General features: G+C 43.1%; 1 protein-coding gene and 1 non-coding gene across 2 annotated transcripts in view; one reads left to right on the plus strand and one right to left on the minus strand.

Annotated features, from left to right (window-relative positions):
- UBTD2 (ubiquitin domain containing 2) overlaps window positions 1-9376 on the minus strand; it is a 73919-nt gene extending 64543 nt beyond the window's left edge. Inside the window, exon 1 of the mRNA XM_047788599.1 lies at window positions 9208-9376. Coding sequence (XP_047644555.1) covers window positions 9208-9277 — 70 coding nt within the window. The 5' untranslated portion in view covers window positions 9278-9376. The remainder of the gene's footprint in view (window positions 1-9207) is intronic.
- Window positions 9377-17083: 7707 nt separating this feature from the next.
- On the plus strand, window positions 17084-17185 carry LOC125114031 (U6 spliceosomal RNA). Its single transcript, XR_007131674.1, has one exon. It is a non-coding gene; the product is annotated as a U6 spliceosomal RNA (small nuclear RNA).
- The last annotated feature ends 5795 nt before the right edge of the window (window positions 17186-22980 follow it).

A 22980-nucleotide genomic window follows, 5' to 3' on the forward strand; every position in this document is an offset into this window, starting at 1 on the left:
TAGGGGTCGAATTGGAGCTGTAGCCACCAGCCTATGCCAGAGCCACAGCAACATGGGATCCGAGCCTCGTCTGACACCTACACCACAGCTCATGGCAACACCGGATCGTTAACCCACTGAGCAAGGGCAGGGATCGAACCCGCAACCTCATGGTTCCTAGTCGGATTCGTTAACCACTGCGCCACGACGGGAACTTCAGAATCTTTTATTTATTTATTTATTTATTTTTGTCTTTTTGCCTTTTCTAGGGCTGCTCCCTCGGCATATGGAGGCTCCCAGGCTAGGGGTCTAATCAGAGCTGTAGCCACCGGCCTACGCCAGAGCCACAGCAACTCGGGATCCGAGCCAAGTCTGCCACCTACACCACAGCTCACGGCAACGCCGGATCGTTAACCCACTGAGCAAGGCCAGGGATTGAACCTGCAACCTCATGGTTCTTAGTCGGGTTCGTTAACCACTGAGCCACGACAGGAACTCTGATAATGAGAATCTTTAAAAATGTCTCTCCAACATAAATTCCAAGATAATCTTGACTGGGAAAAAACTTCAACCCTTTATTTGGTAGTAAATTGAAAATGAGTGGGACTACTTGATGGAAGGTAGCTCATGAGGCAGGGGCTACAACACACCACAAACTGGAGTGCTTACTTCTCAGAGGATTCAGCTTTCCCCATATCCCTGTAATTTCCAATTGTTGCTTCCCTGGCCTAACTTCAATTCTCATACTTACTGGCCCTACTTACCCAGAGCACCACTGTATTTCCAATCTACATTATCTTGCTGTTTTCCTGTTGGTTCTTTCCACACAACTCCACCCCTCCTAGGAAAATCAGCAACCCTCTGATTTATATCAAGTACATGTCTCCTATTTCACAGTATGTCTCTTTCCAATTTGTATGAAATTTTATTCACCCCTCTCATAAAGCCCCAGAGCTCACCAACACAAAATATGAAAGATTTTTACTTCTACTGTCACACTAGAGATAAAAGGAAGAGACTTAATCTTTAGTCCTGGTCATGCTGTATTTTGTTTCATTTAAGGTCACAGCCTTAAGAGAAGAAGCAAAATTCAATAAACAACCTAGTTAGATGATGGATATAAGTAATATATGGAACACTGAAAATACAGAAGAAATAGATATGCATGATATTCTTGGTGAAGAAAGCAATTGAGCTCTTGTAGAGGATTTGTTTCTTCTAAAGTATACTAACCTGAAAAGGGCCGGTGGTATCCTCTGGGGTTGGATGCCCAAGGAGTCTATCCTGTACTCGGATATGAATTTCTGCACCACAGTAAAATGAAAAGTTCAAATACAATCAGACCTATCAGTTTCACAGGTGGATCTATTTTCCTGTTTCCCAACAATTCAACAAAATTCAGTAAACTAAGCACTGACTATGGTCAGACCGAGAGGTGATTTCTCATTTCTCTACCTTTTGTGAAATTTTCATGACTCAATTCTGAGTACTTTCCTCTTCTTTTCACTTACTGACAGCAGTCATTCACTCTTATGCCTTCAGCCAGCCTCCCTAGCTGACTCCAAAACCCATGTTCATAATCCTGAGCACTCAGGAGTTGCACCTGGAAACTTCTGCACCATCCTAAATGATGTCTCAACTTAAAAATTCTTCTGTCAACTAAACCTTAACATACTGAAAAATTGTAGTTCACTGAAAGGTTGCTTTCCCCAGACAGCTCTTCCTTATTCCCCAAAACTTGCCAATCCACCTCAATATTCTTGGTTACCCACGTCCACAAACACGGGATTCTCTCTCTCTTTTTTTTTTTCCCCTCCTTTTTTAGGGCTATGGCCGTGGCATTCCAAAGTTCTCAGGCTAGGGGTCAAATCGGAGCTGCAGCTGCCGGCCCACGCCACAGCCACAGCCACAGCCACGCGGGATCCTGAGTTGCATCTGCGAACTATACCACAGCTCATCATGGCAATGCCAGATCCTTCACCCACTGAGCAAGGCCAGGGATTGAACCTGCATCCTCATGGATACTAGTCAGGTTCGTTCACCACTGAGCCATGAAGGGAACTCCTGGGATTCTTTTTCTTTTCTCTTCTATATACCTACATCCATAAATAACCAACTCTTGCCATTTTTTTCCCCTAAGAGCTTCCTTACTTTGGTCTCTTCCCACTGTAAGCAAGCCTACACCAAGGCTTCTCAACCTTTAACATGCAGAGGCATCACATGAGAATCTTGTGAAAACGCAGATTCTGCACTTCTAACATGCTCCTTCCTACGTGATGCCAATGCCGCTGGTTGAGGGGCCACAACTTTAAGCAGCTGAAATCAACTTCGTTTTCCTTTATTCCCTCAGCACTTGCGCAATTTATTTCAATGATATTTTTATCTGTTTAAATAATATTTTATAGTTGCTTCATGAGTGCATATTTTATTATGCTTTCCTAAAAAAGGCTTCCAACATTCCCAAAAAGTAAGATCGTGATTATTTTTTTTTGGAACAACAGCAACCAATACAACACTAGGCATATTGAGGGTACATGATGTTTATTGCCTATAAAATGCTTCCCTGGAAAACACAACAATCATCTCTTGATTAAGAAGATGAAGTGGGTTAATGGATTGCCTTTGTCAACTTTTTAAAAACCATTTCACAACCTTTTTACAAGATCTGACAGAGGAAATAAGCTTAAAACAGCTTTCTATTTATACTTAAGAAAGCAAATGAAAGTTCTAAGATCTGTAAATTATTGGTTATAGATTTATTCTTTCCCTATCAGTGAAGGTTTAGTTAAAAATATATATATAACTGAACCTGTAAGCACACGCAACAAAAGAAAAATAGATATACTGGACTTAATTAAACTTGTGCATCAAAAGACACCCTCGAAGAGTGAAAATGCAACCTACAGAATAGGAGAAAATAATTGCAAATCATGTATCCTGATAACGGTTTAATATACAGAATATATAAAGAACTCCTACAACTCAACAACAAAAAACCCCAAACACCCCTATTAAAAAATAAGCAAAGACAAAGAGATATTTCTTCAAAGAAGACACCCCCTTTCTTTTTTTTTTCTAGGGCTGCTACCGCAGCATATGGAGGTTTCCAGGCTAGGGGTCTAATCAGAGCTACAACCACCAGCCTAAATCACAGCCACAGCAACACCAGATCCAAGCCACGTCTTCGACCTACACCACAGCTCACTACAATGCTGGATCCCTGACCCACTGAGCCAGGCCAGGGATGGAACCCAAACCCTCATGGATACTAGTTGGGTTCATTTCCACTGGGCCACAGTGGGAACTTCCTCCAAAGAAGATATTCAAATGTCAAGCACATTAAAAGATGCTCAGGGAGTTACCATTACGGCTCCGCGGGTTAAGGACCCAACATTATCTCTGTGGCAATACGGGTTTGATCCTTGGCCTTGATCAGTAGAGTGGGTTAAAGATCTGGCACTGCCGTAACCTGAGGTGCAGGCTGCAGATGCAGCTTGGATCCGGTATGGCTGTGGCAGAAGCCCCAGCTGCAGCTCTGGTTCAACTCCTGGCCAGGGAAGGTATTTCTACACGCCAAAAGTGCAGCCAAAAAAATGACGCTCAACATCACTAACCATTACAAAATGAAAACCCAAACTATGATGAGATACCAGTCTTTTCACTCACTAGAAAGGCTATAATTTTTAAAACAGGAAATAACAAGAGTTGGTGAAAATGTGGAGAAACTGGAACCCTTGTATGTTGCTGGTAGAAATTTAAACTGCCACTGTGAGAAAGTTCGGCCATTCCTCAAAAAGGTAAACCTAGGATTGCCATATAACCTATCAATTCCTAGGTTCTCCTAGGATATATCCTAAAGAATTGAAAACAGGCATTCAAACTGTTATTTGTACACCAAAGTTCACAGCTGTATTATTCAAACAGCCAAAAAGTGGAAGTTCCCATTGTGGCTCAGCAGGCTAAAGACCCGACTAGTATCTGTGAGGATGTGAGTTTGAGCCCTGACCTCACTCAGTGGGTTAAGGATCCAGCGTTGCCGCAAGCAATGCAGTGTAGGTCACAGGCTCGGCTCTGGCATGGCTGTAGCTGTTGTGTAGGTCGGCAGCTGCAGCTCTGACTCAACCCCTAGCCTAGGAACTTCCATATGCTGCAGGTGTGGCCCTAAAAAGCAAAAACAAAAACAAAAATAGCCAAAAAGTGGCAACAATCTAAATGTCCATCAACAGATGAAGGGATAATCAAAATATGGTATAAACATACAACTGAATGTTATTCAGCTAGGGAGCTCCCGTTGTGGCTCAGGGGTTAACGAGCCCAACCAGTATTCATGAGGACGAGAGTTCAATCACTGGCCTCTATCAGTGGGTTAAAGATCCAGCATTGCTGTGGCTGTGGTGTAGGCCGGCAGCTACAGCTCCGATCCAACCTCTAGCCTGGGAACTCCCACATGCCTCGGGTGTGGCCCTAAAAAGACAAATATATACAACAGGATAAACCTGGAAGGACTGCTAAGTGAAATATACCACCAACAAAGTGACAAATATCGTATGACACTACTCATTTGAATTATCTAGAAAAGGCAAATTTAGAAATGAGACGTAGATTACAGGTTACCAGGGGTTAGGAGGAGATACTGCTTAGCTGATCCAAAGTCTGTTTGGAGTAATGACAATTTTGGAAATACACAGTGGTGATGGTTACATACTGTGAATATGCCACTAAACAGTACACTTACAAGTGGTCGAAAGGGCTACTTTTATATTTATGTTACTATACTTTTAATAAAACGAAACTAGATAAAAAGAAAAAAATAGCATTCTTTACCACAGCCCTGAGTTCAAGTTCTGACTCTGCCATTTACACCATGTTAATCAAGTTAATTTCCCCAACTTCAACTCATTTATAAAATAAAGGTATTATTGACCTCCCAGAGTTGTTGAAGACTAAATGAGAATACAATCACAGTACCTGTCACATAATAAATACTGGATAAATGGTAGCTGTTGTTATTCAAAAACCATTGTTCTCATCAAGTAGATGTTAAGGCTGCTATAAATGGATATCCGAAAGAATGCCATGATATTCTCAAGATAATCTGAAATAAAGAAATCAATGTCCAGCATTCAGAGTTATCCTCCTGTAAACCTGGAAACTGGTGACCACCTGGAACAGTGACCTTCAGATATCACTGAATGTACAGAATAAATGACACACCCAGAAAGTGAGAATCTACTTTGCACAACTTATTTTCATTAAATGATAAAAATAGGAAAAGAAGGTAATTGGCTGTCTTTAATGAATTTCATTCTATTGTTTTTTCCCCACATATTTTTTTTAAATCATTGGAGATTGATGGGGAGTTCCCGTTGTGGCACAGCAGAAATGAATCTGACTAGTATCCATGAGGTTGCTGGTTCAGTCCCTGGACCCGCTCAGTGGGTTAAGGATTCGGCACTGCTGTGAGCTGTGGTGTAGGTCGCAGATACGGCTTGGATCCTGCATTGCTGTGGAGTAGGCTGGTGGCTGTAGCTCTGATTAGATCCCTAGCCTGGGAATCTCTATATGCCTCAGGTGCAGCCCTAAAAAGCAAAAAAAAAAAAAAAATCATCAGAGATTTAATTCCTTAGCAAATGCTATGGGCTATAGAGCCTTATCTAGAGAACCTAAGTGACAACCTCAGCACCATAATATCATTATAAGTTGGAGAACCATACAAAACATGTCTAAATATCAAAACAACTGGAAATTCCAGGAGCGTGGAAGCTTGGAGAGAACCGTTAAATAATCTTTTATAACTTCTATAATATAATCCCCACACACCCATTTTTGGCCACAATCATGGTATATGGAGGTTCCGGGCCAGGGATCAAATCTGAGCCACATCTGCAACCCAAACCACACCTGCAGAATCGTCGGATCCTTAATCCACTGCCCTGGAGAGCCAGGGATCAAACCTGCAATGCCACAGAGATAAGCCGGATCATTAACCCACTGCACCACAGCAGGAACTCCCTAAAATATATCTTTCTTGATTAAAATTAGACATTTAAAAGATGGGGAGGAGTTCCCTTCATGGCTCAGTGGTTAAGGAATCTAACTAGCATCCATGAGGATGTGGGTTCAATCCCTGGCCTCACTTGGTGGATTAAGGATCCGGTGTTGCTATGAGCTGTAGTGTAGGTCGCAGATGCAGCTCGGATCTGGCGTTGCCGTGACTGTGATGTAGGCCGGCGGCTACAGCTCCAATTGGACTCTTAGCCTGGGAACCTCCATATGCCGAGGGTGCGGCCCTAAAAAAAAAAGCAAAAAAAAGGGGGAGTTCTCTTGGGGCACAGCAGGTGATGTCACTGCAGCAGTCTGGGCCGCTGCTGTAGCATGGGTTCAATCCCTCACCTGGGAACTTCTGCATGCACTGGGCACAGCCAAAAAAAAAAAAAAAACATCAAAGTAGCTATAACTTGGAGTTGCCACTTCGGCAAAGTAGATTAAGGATCTGACTACAGCAGCTCAGGTGGCTGCCAAGGCTCTGGTTTGATCCCTGGCCCCCGCCCAGTGGGTTAAGCTGTAACGTAATTTGCAGCTGCAGGTTGGATTCAATCCATGACTGGGGAACTTCCATATGCCACAGGTACAGTCAAAAAAAAAAAAAGTAGCTGAAACTCAAAAACTGAATTCTAGGCAAGGTATGATGCCATAAGAAACTACAAATGATCCCCAAACGATAATACAAATCTTATAATGTGAATTAGGCCATTTCCATATTTTATAATCTTTTACAAAAATTTCCCAAATTCCTTCAAAGAAGTAATCCACTTAGAAGTTTTTCTCAATAACACACAATTATTTGCATACTTTTGAGACATATTCAGAGGAAAAGAGAAAGTATAGTATCTCAAAAAACCAAGAAAATTTTTTTAAAAAGTAATTTTATACTAAGTCTGGCTGATATACTGAATGTGAAGCCATTCTAAAATGGTGATGTTTGCATAACACTGTACATGTAATTAAATCTGTCCTGAAAAGCTTAAATCTGTCCTGAAAAGCTTAAATCTGTCATGATAAGCATTGGAAGACAGTATTTTACTCCATATTGACAAAAAAACTTTTCATAGTTCAATATATCCAGATTAACAATACATGTGAAAAGTGAGAGGTTTATGCCAACATCCCTTAGGAAAACGTCCTTCCCTTCCCAACAAATATCTACTACAATAAGCAAGAAACTATTTAACACGTTTACCTGAATTATTCACCTGAAGCTAATTCCTTCAAACCACAATTAACTCTTTAACTATCAAGACGATAATGGAGAAAAGAAAGGCTTGCATAAATTCCAGGAATAATCCCTTTATCCCACACAAGTCATTCCTTCACCCGTTACATCAGGGCCATGCCTTCTCTCCCAAAAAAATAAAATAAAGAGGTATTGATCCTTTTTTCTAAGCCTTACTCTCATAGCTTAAGATCCAGAGAACCCAGTTCTCAAAGAAACGGATACTACCGCTATCTAACTAGATACCAATGGTAATAAATTACCAAAAACTAATGCATCTTGCTTTTAAAAAAGCCCCAACTAATAGTGACTGGCTGGCCATAAGTCACACTACCAAAACGCTTAAATGGTTCAAGGGTATTATCAATGAGAGAAAAGTGTTTGAAAGTTAATTAGGACTAACACCACCTATGACAAGCGCATTACCTCATACTTACGAAAAAATAACTACCTATAGTTCCGTACCATTAATGACCACCTCACTGGCAGAAGAATCATTCTGACCTCCAATATGATCTTAACCCAAGGTTGTTTTAAATCATGCCCTTCTTATCTTCCTGCTTTGTTTTCAATGAGAATCTTATAGTTAATGAGCCAAGGAATCATGCTATCACTTGAAATGCACTTATAAGGTACCATTTTCATGGACCTTTTTTTTTTTCCAAGACCCTTCACTGAGTTCTCAAACTATGTGCCCAGGATTTAGTCGTCCAGGATGCCCATACATTTTAATGAAGTGGCAAGGCTAAACATCATTAATTCAGGAAATTCATCAGCCAAAAGTTAGGTGTACACGGTTTATAGATGGAACTTAGTGAGAGGCAAGCAACTGGCCTCAATGCTAGCACGTTAAGAAAAAGTTGTAAATCCACCCAGCCCCAAACGATTTAGTTTAGGAAACTTTCAAGTATGCCCCACATTTTGAGACATCCAACATAAGGCTGGAACAAAACCAACACTGTCATCTTTGCTATTCCTAAAAGCTATTTCTTCTTCAACTAACTCTCCGTCCTCTACACAAGCTATAGAATGGAATCCTCAAGAGATCACTTAAGCACAGGTAAAAATTAATTGTATTGTTATTTTGCTATACTGCAACACCGATTGAATTAAAAGATCTCTCCTCAGCAAGCTGCTATTTACAGTAAAGTAGAAGCGCGTTCCGTATTACAAAAACTTTTAAAGTACCGATCCTATTGGGGTAAGTCGGACTCAGGTATTTGTACGTTTATCCTACATATTTTCCTTTACGTAAGACGGTTGGGAATTTGACTAGCCCATCCCGACAGCGCACTGGCCCAACACCCCCAAGCTGCAGCAAGAAGCCACGTTTTAACTCCGGCAGACCGTTTCCCCACCCCTCGTTAAAACACTGCCTGTGGCCACTTGAGACTTCCCCAGCCGAGCTCCAGAAACTTGCAGGTTTAAATGGCCAAATTGGAACCAACCAGGGCAGCTGTCATCTGAAACTCAGGAAAGCTGAGACCAGCCAACTCTGCTGAACAAGGACGGGTGCGGAGAGATGTGGCGGGGCCCGTCGGAGGGAATGCATTAGGCTCCCCTCCCCACCCCCCACCCCCCACCCCCATCAATTCGCTTTTCTGCAACCCCAGCGCCGCCATCCAGTTCCTGAATAATTAAACGGGCTGGAAAGGGAGTGAGGTGGCCTGAGAGGCAGTTTCTGGTCCGAGTTTCCCGAGCCGAGGCGGTGGGGTCGAGAGGCCGAGGGCGACATCCCCGGCGCGCGGAGGGCTTTTTTCGGGGGCGGGAGAGAAAAAGGGGGCGACCCCGCGGCCGGCCGGAAGCGGAGCGCGGGGAGTGACGTGGAGGAGGAGATGACAAAGGGGCTCGGGGGCCCCGGCCGCGCGGCCCGCGGGCCCGCAGGGGCCAGGACAGGTGGCCGGGCCTGGCCGGGAACAATGGGGGGCCGAGGCTGCCCCCTGGCGCTCACCTACCTCCGGTGCCCTCCGAGTTCTCGTTGAGGCTGCCCGAGGAGTCGTGCTGGGCGCCCACACACCCGCCCATGGGGGCCCCCGGCGCCTCGTCCGCCACCTCCGGGCGCTCGTCCGGGCCCGCCGCCGCCTCTGCTTCCTCAGGCGCCGCCGCTGCCGCTGCCGCTGCCGCTGCCGCCGCCGCCGAGCTCCGGCCAGGCGCGCCGCTCCGCTCGCCCGCCGCGGCCCAGCCTCCGCCCCCCTCGCCGCTCCACCCACCGCCTTGGCTCGGCCCCTTCCTCCGCGCCCACCTCAGTCCCCGGGCCGCCTGCCTGGCAGGCCTGGCCCGCGCACCGCCCTCGCCTCCGGCTCGGCCCCGCCAGGCCGGAGCTGGCCCATCCCGGGCGGGCCGCAGCGCCCGCCTCAGCCCCTCACAGCCCCGCACACGCGCGTCCAGGCAAGCCCCGCACCAGCGCCGCCGGTCCGCCAGGCCCCATCGGCCCCCGCCCCGCGGCGCCGCCCTCCGAACCCGTGGCCTGGGCTTCGCCGGGCCCGCCCGGAACCGCCGGGGAGGGCGGGGCCGCAGGAGGCCGCGCGCTGATTGGCTGCGGGCGGGGCCGCGGGCGAAGGGGAGGGAAAGAGAGGAGAGCTGGAGAGGGGAGGGGGGCTCTGAACCGGTGGAAAGGGGGTGATGGGGGGATTAGTCCGGGAGAAGAGGCTGGGGAAGCAGGCGTGGAGGAGGGAGAGAGAAGAGGAGGAGAAGAAAGAGAGAGAGAAGGAATGGAGGAACAAAAGTGAGAAGGGAGAAGTAGAAAGGGGCGAAATCGAGTTTCTGACTCCTTTGCGGGCGTCAGCTCTTTCTCTTTCTGGTAGATGCGGGTGGGCGGGCGGGGGCACAGAGAAGGAAGACTCGCAGGCGGGTTCCTAAAAAACTGGCAGAAGGGGACTCGTGGCTGAAGGTTGAAGTCCCAGCATTTGTGCAGAGTTCAGTGGGTTGGTACCCCGAGTCTGGACTTCCCGTTGCCTGCTGCCCAACCCCCAAACTCCCTAAAATCTCTGTGCCCCATTATTACACATAGAGGCGGTCAGTGTGGCTGCAAACTGAACTCAGATTATAGAGGCGAGGCATCCGGTGCAGGGAGAGATAAGCGCGGACTAGTTCAGGGGGCGTGAGTTTGTTTCATTTTCACAGGATTGATTTTTCACACACCACGCTACTTCTCAAGAGCCTGCCTTTAAGTATCTTAAATCGTCTTTAGAACAAAGTGAAATAGAAATAAATAAAATAGCCTGCTTTTTCTAAACTAGAATTTGGTACACTGACCACGCCCGACATTTTTGGCGGTTGCTATCCCAATCTAAGCCAATTGTTAATGGTCCCTTGAGAATTGTGCTTCTTGCTATGATGTCTTAACATTTTCATCACTCTGCTTGGGCCTTTTTAAAGCTTATTTCTGCCTAAGAGCTGTTTTAACTATCTGCTCCATTTTTATAATCAGACTTAAAAAAAAAAAAATCCTAGACCAGCTTTTGCTTAGCATTAAAAAAAAAAAAAAGATAAGTAAAATACCTAGGAAAGAGACTCAGTGCAGCTTGGAATTTGCATTTAAATATATACACTGGTGGTGGGAGTGTACCTCGGTTCAATCTTTTTGCAAAGCAATTTGGGAACGCAGATCAAAAACCTCAGGAATGTTCATACCCTATGACTCAGGATTATCCCACATGTGGGAATCTGGCTCACAGAAATAGTCCAAAATGGAGACAAAAATTCCTGTCCTTGTATTCATTTGCTAGCCAGATAAAAATGAATGTTCAACAAACAAAACCCTGTACTTAGATGAAAACACCCAAGTACCTTGTAAGAAATAAAAGTCTGCTATATTAAATTTATACTGACAAATTATTATTGTCCTGTAGGCATGAATACTGAAAGAGCTTGTACACAAATGACGTCTTTATGAGTTTTCAGGGAATGTTCTGATATGCAGGTACTCTATGTCATAAAGCCTTCTATCTGATCGTTCTCAGCTAATATTCACATTGGCAGACAGACATCAGCTCATCACTTCCCTGAAGGGGAGAAGCCACATGCTGATATCTTCAAAGGTGCTTTGTCCTAAATTTTGCTCTAGAAATTGCAGAAACCAAGGCTTCCACAATGTCTATTAAACAGATGGTAGGCACCCAAGTGAGGAGTGCTTTCTGAAGAGCACGGAGGAGTTGGCACCAGGAGAAAGCAATGTCATTGAGAAATTCTGAGCCATGGCTGTTCTCCACCCTGCCTTTATCTTAGAACAGAGACACAAATTCCCGGGAGAGAGTGATGTAGCTGTTAAAGACTCCACAGCATCTAGCTGCTGCCCTATACCAGCTATATGACCTTAAATTTCTGTACAGCTTAGTTTCCTCATCTGTAAAATCAGCCCAATAACAATGCTCCAAACTCTATGGGAACTCCTCGTCAACTCCTCTTTACTTCATCCCTAGCATAACCTATCTAAACTTACTGCCTCGTCCCATCCACTTAAGATGTTCTGTAGAAAGGTGCCTTCTTTATGTGTGTGCTTTTCTACTTCATTATAACATCTTTATTGAGGTATAATTCATAGACCATATATTTTGCCAATTTAAAGTGTGGCATTCAAGTAACAGTATGGAGAGTCCTCAAAAAATTAAGAATAGAACTACCATATGATCCAACAATTCCACTTCTGGGTATTTATGCAAAGAAAATGAAAACACTAACTTGAAAAAGATATGTGTACTTCCATGTTTATTGCAGTACTATTTATAATAGCCAAGATATGTAAACAACTTAAATGTCCATTGATGAATGAAGAAAGAAAATGTGTATATATGTGATGGAGTATTACTCAGCCATAAAAAAGGAGGTCTTGGAGTTCCCGTCGTGGCGCAGTGGTTAACGAATCCGACTAGGAACCATGAGGTTGCAGGTTCGATCCCTGGCCTTGCTCAGTGGGTTAAGGATTTGGCGTTGCCGTGAGCTGTGGTGTAGGTCGCAGACGCGGCTCGGATCCCACATTGCTGTGGCTCTGGTGTAGGCTGGCAGCTACAGCTCCAATTCGACCCCTAGCCTGGGAACCTCCATGTGCTGTGGGAGCGGCCCAAGAAATGGCAAAAAAGACAAAAAAAAAAAAAAAAGGGAGGTCTTGTCTTCTGTGACAACATGAGTGGGCCTTGAAGGTATTTTATTATGCGAGATAATTCAGAGAAAGATAAATACCATATGGTCTCACTTACATGTGGAATCTAAGAAAAAAAAATGATGAAACTCATAGAGAACAGATAAGAACCAGAGGCAGTAGTTGAGGTGTTAGTAAAATGGGTCAAGGAGTCAAAAGGTACAAACTTCCAGTTATAAAATAAGTCAAGTTATAAAATAAGTTATAAAAAGTAGACCATGGTGGCTACAGTTTATAATACTTTATTGCATATTTGAAAGTTGCTAATGGACATTTTATACAAATTGATTCATAGGCTGGCTTCTTTCACTATGTTTTCATGGCTCATCCAAGTTGTAGCATATTCATTCATTTTTATGACTGAATAATATTCCATTGTGTGGATATACTACATCTTGTTTATCTGTATAACAGTCGATGAACATTTGTTTCCACTTTTTTGGCTGTTACGAATACAACTGTTAGGAACATTCATGTCCAAGTTCTTGTGTGAATGTACGTTTTCAGGTGTTCTGGGTATACACCTAGTAGTGAAATTGCTTGGTCATATGGTAACTCTGGGTTTAAGTTTCTGAGCAATTGGCAAACTGTATTTTCCAAAACAGCTGTACCGTTTTATACTCCCACAAGCAATTTATAAATATATAAAACGATGAAGCCATTTTGGGTGTGTAAGTTATCTCATTGAGGTTTTGATTTGCATTTCCCTAATGATTAATAATGTTCAGTATCTTTCCATGTGCTTATTGATCATTTGTATATCTCATTTTGGGAAAATGTCTACTCAAATCCTTTGTTCATTTTAAATTGGATTATATGTCTTGTCTTTTTTTTTTTTTTTTTTTGCTTTTTAGGGCTGCACCCGCCACATATGGAGGTTCCCAGGCTAGGGATCAAATCGGAGCTACACTGCCAGCCTACACCACAGCCACAGCAATGCAGGGTCCTTAACCCACTGAGCAAGGGCAGGGATCGAACCTGCAACGTCATGGTTCCCAGTCGTATTTGTTTCCACTGTGCCACAATGGGAACTCCCATGGGTTATATGTCTTTTTACATTGAGTAATAAGGGTTTGTCATATGTTATTCTTTTTGACCATTCCTGAGGCATGTGGAAGTTCCTGGGGGCAGGGACTGAACCCATGCCACAGCAGTAACCGGAGCCACAGCAGCAACCTTAACCACAGCAGTGACAATGCCAGATCCTTAACTTGCCAAGCCACAAAGAATTCTTCAATGCTCTGTACTTTTATGTGCATAAGTTTTGCATATCTTTTTTCAGATGTATCCCTAGGACTTTATTTTTTGGTATTATCAAAAACAGTATTGTTTTTATAATTCCAATTACTGTTTGTTGTTGCTGGTAAATAGAAATACAGTTGACTTCTGGTTGTTGATCTTGTATCACGTAATCTTGCTAAAACATTTGTCCCTTCTGGTAGCTCTTTTAGAGATTCCATTGGATTTACTAACTAGATGATCCTGTTGTCTGTGAATAAAGAGAATTTTACTTCTTTTCCGGTCGGTATGTGTTGCTTTTCTTTTCCTTGCCTAATTTCACTGATTAGTAGCATTATAATGTTGAATGGAAGTGGTAAGAGCAGACATCCTTATTTGTTCCTTTTCTTAAGGGAAAAGCATTCATTCTTCCCCGTCAAGTATAATGCCAGCTGTAGGCTTATTTTTAAATAGTGTGGCTAAATATACATAACGTGGTGGTTGGCATTTTTAAAGTGTACAATTCAGGGGCATTAAGAACACTCATGTTTTAGGGGGAAGGAGTGGGAGGGACTGGGGGTTTGGGGTTAGTAGATGCAAACTACTGCATTTGGAATGGATAAGCAATGTGATACTGCTGTATGGCACAGGGAAGTATGATTACTTGTGATGGAGCATGATGGAGGATAATGTGAAAAAAAGAATATCTAAATGTATAACTGGGTCACTTTGCTGTACAGCAGAAATTGACAAGACACTGTAAATCAACAATCATAAAAAATTTAAGGAGTTTCTGTCATGGCTCAGCGGTTAAAGAACCCGACTAGGATCCATGAGGACATGGAATCAATCCCTGGCCTCGCTCGGTGTTAAGGATCTGGCGTTGCTGTGGCTGTGGCGTAGGCTGGCAGCTGCAGCTCTGATTTGACCCCTAGCCTGGGAACCTCCATATGCGGCAGATACAGCCCTAAAAGGCAAATAATATAAAATAAGAAGGCATACTCTGGAAAGCCAGCAGCCAATCCTCCAGAATCTCACACAGCAATGCTGTGGGAACCTCCATATGCCGCGGGTGTGGACCTAAAAAAAAAAAAAAGACAGGACAAAAAAAAAAACTTTAAAAAGAAAACATTCATGTTTTGCAGCCATTATTACTATCTAGTTCCTGAATATATTAATCACCCCAAAAGGAAACCTGGTACCCATTAAGTCCCTCCCCATTCCTCGTCCTCCAAGCCCCTGGCAGCCTCTAAAATGCTTTTTATCTCCATGAATGTACCTATTCTGGATATTTTGTATAAATTGAGTCATATTACAAGTGATCTTTGGTGTCTGGCTTCTTTCATTTAGCAGGAATAAGTACTTCGTTCCTTTTGTGAAAGTAATATTTTGGAGTTCCTGTCGTGGCACAGTGGTTAACGAATCCGACTGGGAACCGTGAGGTTTGGGGTTCGATCCCTGGCCTCGCTCAGTGGGTTGAGGATCTGGCATTGCCTTGAGCTGTGGTGTGGGTCGCAGATGCAGCTCAGATCCGGTGTTGCTGTGGCTCTGGCGTAGGCTGGTGACTACAGCTCCGATTCGACCCCTAGCCTGGGAACCTCCATATGCTGCGGAAGGGGCCCAAGAAATGGCAAAAAGACAAAAAAAAGAGTAAAATTTTATTGTGGATTTTATTATACCACATTTCATATATTCATTCATCTGTTGATAGACATTTGTGTTGTTTCTACCTTTTTTTGGGGGGGGGCACACCTGCAGCACATGGAGGTTCCCAGGCTAGAGGTCAAATCGAGCTGTAGCTGCCAGCCTACACCACAGCCACAGCTATGTCAGATCCTTAACCCACTGAGCAAGGCCAGGGATCGAACCTGCATCCTCATGGATGCTAGTCAGATTCGTTTCCACTGAGCCACAACGGGAACTCCTGTTTCTACCTTTTGACTATCATGAATGCTGCATTATAAATATTCACATACACATTTTTGTTTGGACATGGGTCATATGGTAACTCTATGTTTAATTTACTGGGGAACCACCAGACTGTTTTCCACTGTGGCTATATCATTTTACCTTCTCATCAGCAATGCATGGGGGTTCCAATTTCTCCACATCCTGGACAACGCTTGCTATTGTTGCAACTTGGGTCGTTATTGTTGTTGTTATTATTATTATAGCCACCTTATTGCCTGTGCAGTGGCATCTCACTCTGGTGTTGAGTTGTACTTCTTTAATGACTGGTGACATTGAACATCTTTACATGGGCATGTTGGCCCATTATTACTATTCCTTGGAGAAGTGGTGGTTCAAGTCCTTTGTCCATTTTTTTAAAATTTTTATTATTATTTATCTTTTTCTTTTTTGGCTTCCCCGAGGCATATGGAATTCCCTACACCACAGCTGCAGCAATGCCAAATTCTTTAACCTGCTGTGTAGGGCGGGGATCAAACCTGTGTACTAGCGCTCTAGAGATGCCACCCAATCCCATTGCATCACAGTGGGAGCTCCCTTTTGCCCATTTTTAGATGTAGCTTTTCTTTTTGTTATTTGAATTGTAAGAAGTTAGCTGTAGGTTTTTAATAGATGTCCTTTTAATTTGATTATATTTATCTTTATTTATTTTTATTTTTATTTTTTGTCTTTTTGTCTTTTCTAGTGCAGCTCCCGAGGCATATGGAAGTTTCCAGGCTAGGGGTCGAATTGGAGCTATAGCTGCTGGCCTACACCAGAGCCACAGCAACTCGGGATACGAGCCTCGTCTGCAACCTACACCACAGCTCACGACAACGCTGGTTCCTTAACCCACTGAGCGGGGCCAGGGATTGAACCCGCAACCTCATGGTTCCCAGTCAGATTTTTTTAACCACTGAGCCACGATGGGAACTCCTATCTTTTTATTTTTAATTTTTATTTTTGGCCTTGCAACTTGGCGTGCAGAAGGTCCTAGGCCAGGGAGCAAACCCAAGCCACAGCAGTGACAATGCTGAATCCTTCACTGCTATGCCTCTGGGGAACTCCCAGATGTCCTTTATGTTTATTTATTTAAGCCACAACATTTGCATGTGGAAGTTCCCAGGGTAGGGATCAGACCTGCACCACAGCAGCGATCTGAGCCACAGCAGCGACATCTCTGGATTCTTAATCTGCTGAGCTACCAGGGAATTCCCTAAATGTCCTTTTTAAATTGAGGAAGTTCCTTTCCATTTATAGTTTACTAAGAGGTTGTTTTTCGCTCTTTTTTTTTTTTTTTTAGGGTTGCACACGAGACATGTGGAAGTTCCCAGGGTCGTATCAGAGCTATAGCTGCTGGTCTATGGCACAGCCACGCAGCACTGAATCCTGACACACTGAGCAAGGCCAGGGATTGAACCTGCCTCCTCATGGGTACTAGTCGGATTCGTTTCTACTATGCCACAATAGGAACCCCCTGTTTTGTTTTTTGATTTTTTTTTTTTTTAAATCAAGAATGGTTTGCCAGTGCTCGCTTCAATAGCACACACTAAAACTGGAACAATGCAGAGAAGATTGGCATGCCCCTGAGCAAGGATGATACCCAGATTCATGAAGTGTTCCATATTTTTATTTCCTTTTAGGGCCACACCTGCGGCATATGGAAGTTCCTGGACTAGGGGTCAAACCTGAGCTGTGCGGGCCTAGGCCATAGCCACAGCAACACCAGATCCGAGATGCACCTACAACCTATGCCACAGCTTACGACAATGCCAGATCCTTACTTAACCCACTGAGCAAGGCCAGCGATGGAACCCACATCCTCATGGACACTATGTTGAGTTCTTAACCTGCTGAACCACAACAGGAACTCTGTGTTTCCTATTGTTAATAATGACAATAAAACCAAAAATAAACCAATGGGACCTAATTAAACTCAAAAGCATTTGCACAGCAAAGGACAAAAAATGAAAAGACAACCCACGGAATGGGAGAAAATCTTTGCAAATAATGCAGCCGACAAGGGCCTAATCTCCAAAATACACAAACAACTCAGCAACAAAAAAACAAACAATCCAATCAAAAAAATGGGCCAAAAACCTAAATAGACATTTCTCCAAAGAAAACATATGCATGGCCAGTAGGCACATGAAAAAATGCTCAGCATTACTATTATTAAAGAAATGCAAATCAACATTACATTAAGGTACCACCTCACACCAGTCAGAATGGCCATCATTAATAAGTCTACAAATAACAAATGCTGGAAACGGTGTGGAGAAAAGGGAACCCTCCCACACTGTTGGTGAGAATGTAAACTGGTACAATCACAATGGAAAACAGAAGTTCCTCAGGAATCTGAATACAGAACTACTATATGATCTAGCAATCCCCCTCCTGGTATACATCTGGAAAAACTATAACTTGAAAAGATACATACACCCCTATGTTCACTGCAGCACTATTCACAATAGTCAAGACCTGGAAACAACCTAAATGTCCATTGACCGCTGAATGGATTAATAAGATGTGGTACATATACCCAGTGGAATACTACTCAGCAATAAAAAAGAACAAAATAATGCCATTTGCAGGAACATGGATGGAACTAGGTGAAGTCAGAAGGAGAGACAAATACTATATATCGCAAGTGGAATAAAAAATGGCACAAATAAACCTATCTACAGAACTAAAACAGACTCATAGATTACCTCTTGTGGTTGCTAAAAGGTAGGGGGGAAGAAATGGGATGGATGAGGAGTTTAAGGCTAGTAGATGCAAACTATTATATTTAGAATGGATAAGCAATGAGGTCCTACTGTACAGCACAGGGAACTATATCCAATTTTGGGGGGGGATAGAACATGATGGAAAATAGTATGAGAAAGAAAATATATATATGTCTGATTGGGTCACTATGCTATACAGCAAAAATTGACACAACACTGCAAATCAACTATAATAAACAAAATAGTCACTGACACCAGATGGTCTCCCAAACAAATATGCAATTACTTCTGACTCGAGCTAACAAACAAGGCAATGAACTTGTAAAAAGGTAATTGTGAGACATTTGGTTTATTTTATTTATTTTTTATTTTTTGTCTTTTTGCCATTTCTAGGGCCATACTCGTGGCATATGGAGGTTCCCAGGCCAGGGTTCTAATCAGAGCTGTAGCCACTGGCCTACACCAGAGCCACAGCAACTTGGGATCCAAGCCGCGTCTCCAACCTACACCACAGCTGGCAGCAATGCCTGATCCTTAACCCACTGAGCAAGGCCAGGGATTGAACCCGCAACCTCATGGTTCCTAGTTGGGTTCGTTAACCACTGCGCCACGACGGGAACTCCAAGACTTTTTTGTTTTGATAACTTTGAAAATGACTTTTACTTTTTAGCAAATAAATAACAACAACAACCAAAAGAATGGTTTGTCAAATGCACTTTGGGGGGCATCGATTGAGATGGTTCATGTGATTTTTCCTTTTTAGTTTGTTACGATGATGAATTACACTGGTTGATTTTCAAATATGAAACCAATCTTGTATTCCTTGGGTAAATCTGACTTGATCATGACGTTTGTCCTTTTTATATACTGTGGGATTCACTTTGCTAAAATTTTGTTCAGAAGTTTTGCATCTATGTTTATATGTTTAAGAGGGATATTTGTCTATCGTTATTTTCCTTTGATATTTTTTCTTTAGTTTTGGTATCAACATCACCCCAACTTTTTTTTTTGCTTTTCAGGGCCACACCCATGACATATGGAAGTTTGCAGGCTAGGGGTCGAATCAGAGCTAGAGCTGCTGGCCTACACCACAGCCACGGCAGTGGGGATCCGAGCCACATGCGTGACCTATACTGCAGCATGCAGCAATGCCGGATCCTTATCCAACTGAACAAGGCCAGAGATTGAGCCAACATGCATCCTCATGGATACTAGTTGGGTTCATAATACGGTGAGCCACATGGGAACTCCCAATTTCAAGTTTTAAGAAGGAAAAAAGTAACTCTAAAGAACAGAGGAGGAGTTCCCTGGTGGCCTAGGGGGTTAAGGATCTGGCATTATCAATGCATGGCTCTGTCACCGCAGCGGCCGGGGTTCATTCCCTGGCCCAGGAACTTCTGCATGCTGTGAGTTCAGCCAAATAAATAATGAAAAAGAGAACAGAGGAAAGGCTGATTAAAAAGCAGCCATATCCCTTGGGGCTGGGATAGTCCCTCTAGGGTTGAGAGCCAGACCTTCTCAGAGAGGACATGGACACAATTTGGTGAATAGTAGAGTGCTTACTATTGTGCCACACCAATGAAATTGCCAGAAAGCCACTCTCCAGGACTAGCTAGAAATGTATCCTGTAAGGTGCTTAGAAATTGTCTTACTACAGCCATTCTGCTATGAATCTACAGGAGAGGGAGTGCTTGGGAAGCTATTGTTGGCTAGGTGTTGGCTTCTGTGTATAGCAGGAGCTAGACCTTGGAGCATCTGCTGCCACTGCAAGAGCCTGGTGCTGGAACAGCTGTGTATCCTGACGGAGGCAGGCAATAGACAGGAGGCACACACACAGGAACCTGGACCTGGAGAAGTTACCCAGGCTACAGGAGCCTGTTGAATGAGCCAATGGGAATTCCTCCTGCAATGTCTCTCCAGTGCCCTCTATTGTCAGAGCTAAATATTGTGCTTACTGGCAAAAGTACAATATTTAAAGGGCCCATGTCCATTTTCACAGAGCGGGCAATGAAGAGTGATTTTGGACCTGAGATACAATAATATGATAACTGGCATAATTTTCTATCTGAACACTTTATAATTTTTTTTTGTCTTCTTGTCTTTTTAGGGCTGCATCTGTGACACACGGAGGTTCCCAGGCTAGGGGTCAAATCGGAGCTGCAGCTGCCAGCCTATGCCAGAGCCATAGCAACGCTGGTTCTGAGCCGTATCTTCGACCTACTCCACAGCTCACAGCAACACCAGATCCTTAACCCACTAGGCAAGGCCAGGGATCGAACTCACGTCCTTGTGGATGCTAGTCAGGTTCATTAACCTCTGAGCCACGATGGGAGCTCCTATCTGAACACTTTAAAACCTTATATTTAACAATGCTTGGGTATAAGAGAACCAGATAAATTACAAAATTACTATATATCAGAATCTATGGGATATATGTCAGGCATATATCCAAGGAAAATGCTTATATCCAAGGAAAATTCATAGCCCTGAAACCAATATTGATAAAATTAATCAATGAATTAAACTGAATTAAAAGTATTTAAATTCCAATTTAAGTTAGAAAAAGAACAAAAGCAATTATAAGGAAGAAAATAAGAAAAAAGCAGGAAGTAACAAAGTAGAGAACTAGAAAACAGTAGATCAAAATAAATAAAATTCAGTTTCTTTAATTAAAGGCAGAAAATAGACAAGCCACTAGCAATTTTTTTTTTCCCTTTTCTAGGGCTGCTCCCATGGCATATGGAGGTTCCCAGGCTAGGGGTTGAATCGGAGCTGTAGCCACCAGCCTACGCCACGGCCACAGCAACGCGGGATCCGAGCCGCATCTGCGACCCACACCATAGCTCAGGGCAACGTCAGATCCTTAACCCACTGAGCAAGACCAGGGATGGAACCTGTAGCTTCATGTTTCCTAGTCGAATTCACTAACTGCTGCACCACGATGGGAACTCCGCCACCAGCAAATTTAATTTTAAAAAGTGTGTGGGGAGGAGAAAGCAGAAATATATAGAATAAGAAATGACAACAGAAAAGTGGCTATTAATAGGGAGGAAGCCAGAAAGTCATAAAAGAGTCCTTTTACATACATAGTACTACACAAAAATTCTAACCCTAATGAAATGGATAATGTCTTAAGAAAATAGTTGAGGAATTCCCGTCGTGGCGCAGTGGTTAACGAATCCGACTAGGAACCATGAGGTTGCGGGTTCGGTCCCTGCCCTTGCTCAGTGGGTTAACAATCCGGCATTGCCTTGAGCTGTGGTGTAGGTTGCAGACGCGGCTTGGATCCCGCGTTGCTGTGGCTCTGGCGTAGGCCTGTGGCTACAGCTCCGATGAGACCCCTAGCCTGGGAGCCTCCATATGCCGCAGAAGTGGCCCAAAGAAATAGCAAAAAAAAGACAAGAAAAAAAAAATAGTTGAGCAAAATTGACCCTCCTAAGATAAAAAGTTAAACTAACTTCAAGGAAGAAAAATAGAGTGTTATCAAAAACTATCCCACATCAAAATACCAAGCTCAGGAGTTCCCACTGTGGAGTAGTGGATTAAGAATCTGATTTGTAGTGACTCAGGTTTGATCCCTGGCCCAGTGCAGGGGGTTAAAGGATCTGACATTGCTGCAGCTGTAGCATAGTTCACAGCTGCATCTCAGATTCAATCCCTGGCCTGGGAATGTCCATATGCCATGGGTGTGGCCATAAAAATAAAAACAAAACAAAAAAACCCCACCAAGTTCAAATGGTTTCACAAGAGAATTTTACCAAATAGTTAAAAAACAGTGCTATTGCTACATAAATTGTTTCAGAGTGGAGAAAAATGAAGGTAAACTTCTAAATTCTTTCTATAATGCAGATTAACTGCAAGTCGATTAAATATACATAAAATTATAGAACAATGTAATTCACAAATACGGATTTAAGAATCCAAAATTTAGCAAACAAAAGATTAAGCTATAAACCATGACCAAGTAGGGAGTTACAGGAATGCAAAGATGGTTCAACATTAAGAAATCTAGGAGTCCCATTGTGGTGCAGAGAAATGAATCTGACTAGTATCCATAAGGATGCAGGTTCAACCCCTGGTCTCACTCAGTGGGTCAGGGATCTGGGGTTGCCATGAGCTGAGGTGTAGTCCACACATGCAGCTTGGATCCCACGTTGCTGTGGCTGTGACGTAGGCTGGCAGCTGTAGCGCTGATTTGACCCCTAGCCTGGGAACTTCCACATGCCATAAGCACGGCCCTAAAAAAAAAAAAAAAAAACTATTCGTACAATTTGATATACTTATATGTAAGAAAAAATCATGTTGTTATTCCCATAAGAACTAAGAAGAAAAATCACAGGATTATCTCCACATATGCTTTAAAAACTTTGGCAAAATTCAACATCCATTCCAAAAAAACAAACAAAAAACAATGGAACAAACGAATTAAAAAAACCTCTTGAAGAAATAAGAATGGATGGACACTGCCTTACCATGATAAAATCTATATACCCTAGTCTTGATTAATAATCTTAATTAAGTAGAAAACATTAAAGATCAGGAACAAAGCAACTACTCACTAACTCCACTAATACTTAACATTGTGATGAAGGTATAAGCCGGGGCAGTTAGGCAAGAAAAGCAAGATAGGCATAAGAATGGAATAGAAATTAAATATAACAATCTTTATTTGGCAAAGAAATGATAGTGGACCTGGT

Source organism: Phacochoerus africanus, chromosome 1 (assembly GCF_016906955.1).
Source record: "Phacochoerus africanus isolate WHEZ1 chromosome 1, ROS_Pafr_v1, whole genome shotgun sequence".
Taxonomy (NCBI): Eukaryota; Metazoa; Chordata; class Mammalia; order Artiodactyla; family Suidae; genus Phacochoerus; species Phacochoerus africanus.